At 42.6% G+C, this 11,937-nt stretch overlaps 1 protein-coding gene across 1 annotated transcript in view; it reads right to left on the bottom strand.

Moving 5' to 3' along the window:
• PGM2L1 (phosphoglucomutase 2 like 1) overlaps positions 1–6,436 on the bottom strand; it is a 73,920-nt gene extending 67,484 nt beyond the window's left edge. Inside the window, exon 1 of the mRNA XM_012803468.2 lies at positions 6,326–6,436. Coding sequence (XP_012658922.1) covers positions 6,326–6,436 — 111 coding nt within the window. The remainder of the gene's footprint in view (positions 1–6,325) is intronic.
• Positions 6,437–11,937: the final 5,501 nt, after the last annotated feature.

Here is an 11,937-nt window from a genome sequence, read left to right as displayed (position 1 = left end):
GAGTCTCCTGCCTCAGCCTCCCAAGTAGCTGGGACCACAGGCGCCTGCCACAACGCCCAGCTATTTTTTGGTTGCAGCCATTATTGTTGTTTGGCAGGTCCAGGCTGGATTTGAACCCACCACCTTAGGTGTATGTGGCTGGTGCCTTAGCCGCTTGAGCCACAGGCACCGAGCCTTGACTAACATTTTTAAAGACTTGGTTTGTAGAGTCTACTTCAGTGACAAGATAGAGTAAAAGACATAGGTGTGAGTTTCAATTCCACCACTTAAAAGCCATCTGTCCTTGCGCAAGTCACTTTCCTTTTCTAAGCCTAAATTTCTTCATTTGCAAAAATGGTGATAAATACGGCAGTGCCTGTGGTTCAAAAGGGTAGGGTGCCAGCCCCACATGCTGGAGGTGGTAGGTTCAAACACAGTCCCAGCCAAAAAAAAAAATAAAAAATGGTGATAAATACTACCTGCCTACCATACTGCTGCTGTTAACATCAAAACAGACTTCAGAGCATTTTACAAAGGTTGAAATGCTGTACAAATGAATTCAAGGAATACACATATAAGTACTAACATTTCCCCAAATTAATAAAGCCATATGTACCCTGTACTCCTGACTGCTTAAATGCCAAATTAAGTATTAGAAAAATGTGAACAAAAAATGTGATATAAACTAAAGCCATAAAAATTAAACTAGGTGTCAGATTCAAGCTCTAGTTCAGGTTCTATAAGTAGATAATGTCCACAACGTCTTTGGATCTCTACACAATCAAACTGAACTAGGCTACCTTTGTAAAAGTGTTTTACACAATGTATTTTCCATCATAAGATGATGGACAATCTGAGCTTTATTTCACTTGGAAAACTTCTACTATTAGATGTTTAAAAATCACTGGCTTGGATTAAAATTTTTTTATTTCTGTTTTCAGGCTTTGCATAAACCTAAATTATCTTTAACCTTATATCTACTCTTTCTCAACACAGACCTTCATTCTCAGACCAGTTTGTTCTACTTAACTATTTCTTAAAATGCCATGGCCAGTTCCTGCCTCCACACTGTCAATACACAAGAAGTTCAACAGCTTTGTGGTTGATGCTATAGCTGGCTAAGCAGCTCTGCCTGTGTTCCAGTCCCACTCCCTACCTACCCACCCAAACTTGGCCAGTGCTTAATATCTTGGATATAAGCCTGCTTTCAAAAAGAAAAGCCAGTGAACCAGAAACAGAACATAGTTCTCAATTAAAGAGACTCTGACTTCTAGGCACCAGCACTTTTCTATAATTTGACAGTATGTTTGAAAGCACTGAAAGGGAGAACCAGGAAGGAGGTGAACCTTAGTCAGCACTAGAACACAGAATGAAGGAGCAGAGTCATCTGTGCACTGCCTAGAGGAGAAACCTCTTGAAACACCTTGATTCATGGACTTGTTTTATTCTATTGGTAGGACAGCCCCATCATGGAGATGGGTACATTCAGTTGTTTACAGGCTGATGCTGTTAAATGCTTATGTCATGTATCTGACTCTCTGTAATCTGATTTTGTCACCACAAAATCTTCTTTGTCTTCTTTTATGGTGCAGCTAGAAAATTCCCCAAGTGGAAACATATCCACTTAGCTATAACATCTGCACCATAAGTTAATAAAAATGGCATTCTGAACTCAGACATCAGTTTCAATAACCTTGAGTAGACTGAGTCCATCCTGAGATGGACTGAGTTTGAAGGGCTAGGAATTGGAAGCCACTCCATGGAAACTAGATGGGGTACCAATAAACATAAACTCAATAAATCCTGTCTTGTTGCATTATTTTTTCTTTTTAACATTTCCACTCACCTTTATTTATTCGACTCCACTAAAGACAAAATAAGGCCTTCTATGACCTGGTCCTTATATACCTTTCCAAAAAAATTTTTGAGACAGTCTCACTCTATTGCCCTGGGTGGAGTGCCATAACTTCATAGCTCACAGCAACCTCAAATTCTTGGGCTCAAGCAATCCTCTTGCTTCAACCTCCTGAGTAGCTGAAACTACAGGTGCCTGCCACAACAGGCTAGTATCTAGTATCTTTCTATTTTTAGTAGAGACTGGGTCTTGCTCTTGCTCAGGCTGGTCTTGAACTCCTGAGCTCAAGCAATCTCCCTGCCTCAGCCTCCCAGAGTGGGATTTCAGGCGTAAGTCATGGCACCAGCCCCCAAATTTTGTATGTACCCTAAGCTACAGCAGAAACAAATGTTTTTAGTACACGCATTAAAGTTTCTATCTCTACATGTCATGGTCCTCCTCTTCATTAGTTTTTAACTAATTCTGAAAGTTTAGCACAAATAACTTTTTTTTTCATAAAGACTTTTCAAACTGGGCTCAGTGCCTGTGGCTCAAGCAGCTAAGACGCCAGCCACATACACCTGAGCTGGCGGGTTCAAATCCAGCCTGGGCCCACCAAACAACAATGACGGCTACAACCAAAAAATAGCCAGGCGTTGTGGCGGGTGCCTGTGGTCCCAGCTACTTCGGAGGCGAAGGCAGGAGACTCGCTTGAGCCCAGGAGTTGGAGGTTGCTGTGAGCTATGATGCCATGGCACTCTACCTGGGGGTGACAGCTTGAGGCTCTGCCTCAGAAAAAAAAAAAAAAAGACTTTTCAAACTACACCAACCCACCCAGACTAAAATTAGTAATCTTGGTGACCAAGGCAAGTAAGTAACTGCCCACAAATCAATTTATAACTTATATGCCCTGTGAGAGTCATAAAGAAACAGCAGCATTTAGTAGGTTCCTTTTTAACTAAATAGGTATTAATCAGGTGTTAAACTCAGTTTCTTCATGTAAGATGCTGTGTCTGAACTATTATTTTGCCTTTCTGCACTCTAAATTTCACAGCTATGGGAGATACCCTAGCTCATCTACAGTTACCAATCAACAGTCGATACACCTTTGTTTCCCACTGGGAAGTATTTTCCTGCATTAAGAGAGAATCAAAGAAGAAATTTTTTTTTTTTTTTTGACTGAGGCTGGGTTTGAACCCACCACCTCTGGCATATGGGGCTGGCGCTCTACTCTTTTGAGCCATAGGGGCCGCCCAGGAAATTATTTTTTTAATAATAAAATTACTTAAATATTTTCTTCTGTAAAGGGTACTTATTACTTGCTCCCTAAATTATATTTGTGTTTTACCTTCCCTTCTATGTCTTTTGAAGATATGATCCATTACCTATTTCTGTAGACATCTTTCTGTATCTTTCTATATCCCATAGGTCTTCAGCTAGTACACCTTATATGTAGAGAGTACTCTTCTCTTCCACTTTCAGTGAAGTTTCTCCTCATTCTTTTTATATGTATCCCATCTTATAAAGACATCTTCCTTGATCATTCCAGTCCACAGTTTATGCCTACTTTTGAAATAAGAACTGACTGCCTATAAACCATTCAACTGCCACCAAAGCTACTCTAGCATTACCTTTTTATGGTATTTTATTGTTTTTTTAATATTTCAGTATAACCCAACAATATAAAGGCACAGCATAGACAATTAATAAATATTAATTCATTCAACCAATTTTTTTTTTAATCTTAGAAACAGTTTCACTATGTTGCCCCAGGATACAGTACCTTGGGGTTAGCTTACCGCAAAACAACCTGGGTTTAAGCCAGGGGTCCTCAAACTTTTTAAACAGGGGGCCAGTTCACTGTCCCATAGACCCTTGGAGAGCCAGACTGTGGGCCCCAGGACAAGTCGGCTGCTAAGCAGGACAGGCAGGGACAGCAAAAACACCCAGTGGGCTGGATAAATGTCCTCAGTGAGCCACATGTGGCCCGCCGCCATAGTTTGAGGATGCCTGGTTTAAGTGATCCTCCTGCCTCAGCCTCACAAATAGCTGGGACTATAGGACCGTGCCACAATGCCCAGTGAATTTTTCTATTTTTAGTAGAGACAGGGTCTCACTCTTGCTCAGTCTGGTCTTAAAGACCTGGGCTCAAAAGTGTTAGGATTTTAGGTGTTAGCCACTATGCCTAGCCTTCAACCAATCTTTTAGAAGTTAGTCAGATTCATTAGAAAAAGTATAGTTAGGACGGCACCTGTAGCTCAGTGGGAGGGTGCCAGCCACATACACCAGAGCTGACGGGTTCGAACCCAGCTGGGGCCAGCTATAACAATGACAACTGCAACAAAAAAAATTGCTGGGCATTGTGGCAGGCACCTGTAGTCCCAGCTACTTGGGAAGCTGAGGCAAGAGAATTGCTTAAGCCCAAGAGTTTGAGGTTGCTATGAGCAGTGACACCATGGCACTCTATCTTGGGTGACAGCTTGAGACTCTGACTCAAAAAAAAAAAAAAAGAAAAGAGAAGAAAAGAAAAAGTGTAGTTAAAATTGGCACCTAGAGAGCAAAAAGTCTTTTTTTATTTTGAGGCACAGTTTCACTCTGTTATCCTTGGTAGAGTGCTCTGTCATCATAGCTCGCAGCAACCTCTAACTCCTGGGTTCAAGTGATCCTCTTGCCTCAGCCTCCCAAGTAGCTGGGACTATAGGTACCAGCCACAGTGTCTAGCTGTTTTTAGAGAAGGGGTCTCTCTCTTACTCAGGTTGGTCTCCAACTCCTGAGCTCAAGCAATCCACCCACCTTGGCCTCCCAAAGTACTAGGATTACAGGTGTGAACCACCACCTCTGGCCTGCAAAAGAGTCTTGCCACTTTTAAGTGTGGTCCACAGCAGCATTTGTATCACCTGGAAGAACATTTTCAGGCACAATCTCAAACCCCAGCACAGGCCTCCTGAATCAGAATCTGCATTTCAAGATCCCCAGACAAACTATAAGCACTTTAAAGTTTGAAAGGCACAGTTTAGACACTAGAGGAAAATTTATAATATCCAAGATGCATATGATCAATTAACACCAACTACTTAGGCTCGGCACCTGTGGCTCAAGTGGCTAAGGCTCCAGCCACATACACCTAAGGTGGTGGGTTCAAATCCAGCCTGGCCCACCAAAACAACAATGACGCCTACAACCAAAAAAAAAAAAAAAAAAATAGCTGGGCGCTGTGGCAGGCATCTGTGGTCCCAGCTACTTGGGAGGCTAAGGCAGGAGACTCGCTTGAGCCCAGGAGTTGGAGGTTGCTGTGAGCTGTGATGCCACAGCACTCTACCCAGGGAGATAGCTTTAAGCTCTGTCTCAAAAAAACAAACACCAACTATTTAATTGTAAATGCTTATTTGTTGGTCTTCTTTATCTGCTAAAACTAAAGGCTTGTTGAGGGCAGGAACTCTTATTATATTTTCCTCACCACTAGTCTTTCCTGGGCCTTACAGGGCCTAGAACATTATCTAATGCTCAGTATTTTTTTGCTAAATGAATTACTGAACAAAGTAAAAATAAAACTTTTCCATAAAACTAACCCTATAGGAAATTCATTTGTACATGATTTCACACACTACCATACAAATTCTTTCATTCAGCATCTCTAATTCCATTTAAAATGTTCTGCTTTCTCTATTTCAATAAATGTATTTTATGCACTTGATAGAGTGCATAAAAGCTTGGATTATCTTCCCCTTTGGAGCCACCAGGGCCTTCTTTAACAAGTAAAATAGCTGCATTTTCATTCTGGCTGTCACAAATCCATCCCATAGGCCTACAAGAGATTTAATCACCACAACAACTTGACAGGTGGTGGGGGGATGGTTAAGGCAAAAACAATTCTGTTATCTGGAGAATCATATGGAACCTAGAAAACACGGTTCTTTGACGAGAATATTTTCAGAAAATAGCTGCCAGAAAGGGAAAAGAGGCAAGAAGCCCCTTGCCTTTCTCAAGAGCAAAAGGTGATGCTAAAGAATACCGGGAGCGATGAAAGAACAGAGACTACCTACCGACAGACGGTGGTAACACATCAGACCAGAGCTAACGCGGGCAGCGGTTAGAAACGTCCAAGAAGGGGGTCAAAAACCATTTTCAGGTTTGCAGAGAAGGCAGTCAAGGGACAAAAGGGGAAAGGAATAGCTCTGTGATGGGTATAACTTATGACGATGATTTTTTCTTTTTAAGAAAAAGAGATGATACGCACTTGAAAGCAAAACGGTGAGGGGGGTGAAAGGGAGGTTGCGATACTGCCCGCTGGAAAAGGAAGCGATGCAGATGTCTTTCTGCCTGGCTCAGAGGGTTCGAAGGAGGCAACCCAGACCTAGGTGGGTGGCAACGCCCAGCACCGCTGGCCCCCGCCCCACTGCCCAAGCCATCTCCTCTGAAGCCTGCAGGGCCCTGGGTGGGGACAGGAAAGAGCGGACTGTGTGTGGGAGGGTGTGCAGCGCGAGGCGGATGCCGCGCTGACCAGGTACCCACCTTATCCCAGCTGAGCCACTGCCCGATGGCCGTATCTAGCTGAGGGTCGCCAGTGTGGTAGGCGGCGTGGAGCAGATTGGAGTTCAGGTCCCCCTCTGCGTTTTCAGCCATGGCAGGCAGACTGGGGTGTGCAGGCCGGGGACCCGGCGAAAACACCGAGTTGGAGGAGTCTGGGGTGCGTTCACCAGGGTCCGGACTTCCCCTCCTCACTGAAGGGCACCAAAGATCTACCGCAGGGTGTTTGCGGCAGGAGCGCAGCTTCAGGGAACCGGGAGAAAGGAGGGATATGGCCGCCCGCTCCCCAGCAGACAAGGTCCGGGTCCCTCAGCTAGCCGACTGAGGCGGTCGCACCGCGACCGAACAACAGTCCCAGATGTCTGGGTCTTGGCCCCAGCAGCCGCAGCCGCTGCCGCTGCCGCCGCCCTCCTCGCCTTGGGCCCCGCCCCTGGACCGTCGGCCCCACCCCTTCCCGCCTCTGCTGTTTGAAGTCCCGGAGGCACGAAGCGCGAGCCCGGGAGCGCGCTCCACATGCCTCCGCAGTAGCGCGAGTTTACAGTCGCCAGGGTGGTGAAGCAATGGTGCGTGTTTATTTTGTCTAATTTTCCTTGTTACCATCCCCACACATTCCTTGCGTTTCCTTTCCTCGATCTGCATTCACCACCACCACTAGCAAACTACCTCCGTGCTCGCTCTGCGGGCCCCGGGCGCGCGCGCACCCAGCTTCGTCTAAGGGCACGCGCCTGAGGGAGGGGTGCGCGGGCTCCCCACGCACAGCCTCACGGGAATTGTAGTTCTTGCCTTTAATCTGACATCAGAGGAGACCGCTGCAAAAACTACGACTCCCAGCAGCCCCGCGCTCTCCCTCTCTTCAAAGGAAAAAGATCTACCTCGAGGGTGTTCCCTAGGGCACGCCCTGCCCTTGTTAGTTATGCTGCTCTGTGTGGCTCTGGCGTTAAATTAAATTAAACAAGGAATGACATAGTAAGGGAGCAACTGGTATCCATTTAGTGCCTTAAGTTTACGAATAGCGTTTGGTCGGTTCAACCGTCCAGTGAGGTGGGCGGGCGTAATCATTTTCCACTTTACACACAAAGAGGAAACCAACTGAGAGCTGCACCGACTTTTTTAGGAGGCAGAGTTCAAAGGTGAAGGAACTAGGGTTCCAATCCCGTTTTAGATGTCCTCAGCTGGCAGTTATTTTGGCTCTGTTGCTACAGTGGACTAGTAGGTAGAACAAGACGACCAGAAAATAGACAAGTTAAGAGAAGGTGGGTCGACATTTAACGTGCGTATAAGCGGCACAAGATACAAAGAGCGAAGGCACTGGGAGTACAGAGGAAGATGGAATTGATTCGTTTAAATTGAAATAATCTTCAGTTTCTTCTTAGCCACCTCCCTTCTATGGAATGCTCACCTTTCTAGTCACATAACTTGAGGTCTGGGAATTGCTGAGTTCTCGCCTGTCAGCCACCTTGATTTTTTTGGTTTAGCCTTCTTATAATGGCATCTTACAACTCTTTTCCTAGTCAGCTTTTTTGTAAGGAGGGTATAATAATATTTACACCAGGGCTGTGTACTAATTTAACATGGCTTTAGAGTGCTTTAAGGTTCACAGATAAAAGACAATAAATTTAAAGTATTTCTTTCTTTTAAAGTCCCATTTACTATCATAAAATTCAAAAAGGTACAAAAAAGGATTGTGGTGCCAATTCCTGCCATAGTTGGGGGTTGCAGCTTTTGCTAAGCAGTTGAGTGTTTCTTTTGTGGTGTAAACAAATTATTTTAGTCACACAAGTCCTGGGAAACAACTACGTGTCCTGGAGAGATGTTCATTTTCCACCATCATTACCATTATTGTCCATGATAAATATTAATTAAACAATTATTCTATGATAAGCATTATGCTAGGAGCTGAGACTACAGGAATGTATATAATTGTTCTTTTCATGATATAAAATGTCTGGGGGAACAGGATTTATGCCAGGAAAGAAATACCAAATGCTTGCTGAAAGCAATTGTTACTGAATTTAAGTCTGAGGTTGTCAATAAAAGCATTAAGCAGAAGGAGAGACCTGCACTGGGTGCTGAGAAACAGAAAATAAATAAGTTGGGAACAAGGTAGAGGGTATTTCAAATTTATAGACCAGTGGTTGTCAAATCTCCCTAGGAGTTTGTTTAAAATGTATATTCCTGTATATGGGGAAAGGGGAGAGGGAGGGGAGGGGGAAGCATGGGTGGAGGGAGGATGATTGGTAGGATCACACCTATAGTTCATCCTATAAGGGTACATGTGAATCTCTCTAAATGTAGAATATAAATGTCTTAACACAATAACTAAGAAAATGACATGAAGGCTGTGTTAACCAGTTGGATGAAAGTATTTCAAATTGTATATAGAAACAGCACTCTGTACCCCATGATAGTATTAATGTACACAGCTATGATTTAATAAAAAAGAAAAAAAATGTATATTCCTGGACAGTGCCCCCAGTAATTCTGAATCAGTATATTGGGATGGGGCCTGGATACCTGCATATTTAAAATACCTATTATATGTTGCTATAATCTTACAAAGTGTGATAGGAGCACCACTGTGTTGGCGTTCTTGGGTGGAAATACAAAAGTTCAGACCCTACCCCAGTTCTCCTGGATCATAATCTACATTTTAATGAGATCTAAAGATGATTTTTATGTTTAAATTTTATAAGTATTCTTCATATGACAATTCTTACTCGATTAAGTTCTGAAAAACACTACCAAATCAACAGAACATTCAAGAGATGGAAAAAAAGTTAACTAATGTTCGCTTTTATCAGCAAGATCTTAACAGACATTAACTTGTTACCAGAAATCTTGCCCAGTGGATTAGGCTTATTGTTTAGACATTGAAGGGTAACCAAAAAGATCCAGACTTATCAAGTCCAAAAATATCTGAATGTGTCCAGAAGAGGGAGTATAGTAGTTTAGTAGTATAGTGTATTAGTTTTCCTAAGGGAAAACTCAGGTGCTTTTATACCTGTTAGAATTTGCCCAGAGCATCCTGTAATTTTATTTGCTAAATCTGGTAGCCCTAACTGTGGTTATGAAAGAGAATATTGTTCTTGTATATCTATATATAGAATCATGCATTGTTTAATGATGGGCTTATATTGTGAGAAATTCATCATTAGGTAATTTCATTGTTGTATGAACATCATAGAGTACACCTATACAAACACAGATGGTGAGGCCCTGTGGTCCCCAACCCTGGGCTGCAGACCAGTACTGGTCCGTGGTCTGTTAGGAACTATGCCACACAGCAGAAGGTGAGCGGCAGGTGGGAAAGCCAGCAAAGCTTTATCTGTATTTACATCTGCTGCTTCCCATCTCTCACGTCATATGTAATGGACCTAATATTTTAGGATCATGATATCTGAGCTCCACCTCCTGTCATATCAGCAGTGATAGTTGTTTCTCATAGGAGCATGGGGAATCCTATTATAAACTGCACATGCAAGGGATCTAGGTTGCAAGCTCCTTATGAGACTCTAATACCCCCCCCTTCTCCCTCATCCCATCTGTGGAAAAATTGTCTTCCATGAAACTGGTCTCTAGTGCCAAAGAGGTTGGGGACACTGATATAGTGTATTACATACCTATACTATATGGCATAGCCTACTGTTCTAGCTACAAACCTGTACAGCATGTTACTAGAGTAAATATTATAGATCATTAGAACAGAATGGTGAGTATTTGTGTATCTAAATATAGAAAAGGTACAGTAAAATATGGCATGGAAGATTTAAAAATGGTACAGGATAGTTACCATAAATAGAGGTTGTAGGACTGGAAGTTGCTCTGGGTAAATCACTGTGAGTGGTGATTGACTATGAAGGTGTAGGACATTACTGCACACTACTATAGACTTTGTAAACACTGTACTTAGGCTACATTACATTTATAAAACACTTTTTTATTTTTCAATAATAAAGTAACCTTAGCTCACTGTAACATTTTTACTTTATAAACTTTTTAATTTTTTAAGACTTTTTGACCCTTTTTGTAATAATATTTAGCTTAAAACACACAACCAACGCTTCAAAAGTTGAACAAATTGGGCTCTGAAGTTTTGTCTCATCTACCATATTCACCTGACTTCTTGCCAACCAACTACCACTTCTTCAAGCATCTTGATAACTTTTTGCAGGGAAAATGCTTCCACAACCAACAGGATGCAGAAAATGGTTTCCAAGAGTTTGTTGAATCCTGAAGCACTGATTTTTATGCTACAAGAATAAACAAACTTATTCCCCATGGGCAACAATGTGTTGATTGTAGTGGTGCCTATTTTGATTAATAAAGACATGGGTGAGCCTAGTTATAATGATTTAAAATTCATGGTCCAAAACCACAATTCCTTTTGCACCAACCTAATATATACATATGCAAACATATACTATATAGCTAGATAAATAGCAAATGATAAAGAAAATGGGGGGGGGATGTTAACAGTATATGAATATAGGTAAAGGATAGATGGATATTATTTGTAACATTTTTATTTTTGAACTTTGCAATTCAATAGAACCTCCATAGTTGACCACCTCCCTACATTTGCCACCTCCTTAGCTGACAATTTTCATAGATTGGACATGCACCACATGTACTCAATGGAAGTTCTTTATGTTGATTACCTCTGTATGTTGACCAGTTTGGTACAGTCCCTTGGGTGGTCAACTTAAAGAAGTTCTTCTGTATTTCCAAATTAAGAAGTTTAAATTTAAGCGTGGTGCCTGTGGCTCAAAGGAGTAGGGCACCAGCCCCATATACCGGAGGTGGTGGGTTCAAACCTGGCCCCGGCCAAAAAAACCCTCAAATTTAAGTACGTTTAAGTCATGTTTTATTATTACCATGTGTTGGATTAGGCCTGACATCTTATTATGTATCACGTGTTCCAGAAAATTTTTTTAATGTGAAGGACTGGTCTGAATTGTAGGTACGTTTTACAGTTACTGAAAAATTTTACAGTTAATGGAGACATGATGGCCCAAAGGAAAGAACTCAAAGAGCTGATATTGAAGGACAAGGTTGATCTTCTACATTTTCTGGAAAGCAGCAGCCCAAAAAAGACAACAGAACATTTCTTCGACATTAGCAAGACCACAGTTAGGAACATTCAAAACATAATGTGAGCACTTGGAGAGAAAGGGTAAGGAAAGTGGAGACCTACAGCAGAAAAGGAGGAAAACTTCCCTCAATTAAGTCAATGAAGCCATATTAAGCTGGTTCAAATGAGAGCAGTTAACACCTGAATTTCTGGCTGATGATCCAAGAAGTTGTAAAAAAAAAAAAAATTGCATAGGAATTCCGGGTGGCAAGTTTCCAAGCATGGGGTGGTTGGCTCAAGAAATTTAAACTGTGGTTCGGCGCCTGTGGTTCAAGTGGCTAAGGCGCCAGCCACATACACCTAAGGTGAGGGGTTCGAATCCCCAGCCTGGGCCTGCCAAACAACAATCATGGCTGCAACTAAAAAATGGCCAGGCATTGTGGCGGGCGCCTCTGGTCCCAGCTACTTGGGAGGCTGAGGCAGGAGACTCGCTTGAGCCCAGAAGTTGGAGGTTGCTATGAGCTGT

Source organism: Otolemur garnettii, unplaced genomic scaffold, assembly GCF_000181295.1.
Source record: "Otolemur garnettii isolate 467f Iridium unplaced genomic scaffold, OtoGar3 scaffold00001, whole genome shotgun sequence".
Classification (NCBI taxonomy): domain Eukaryota; kingdom Metazoa; phylum Chordata; class Mammalia; order Primates; family Galagidae; genus Otolemur; species Otolemur garnettii.
The sequence above is the reverse complement of the archived record's forward strand: the minus strand, read 5'-3'. Positions and strand labels throughout refer to the sequence as shown.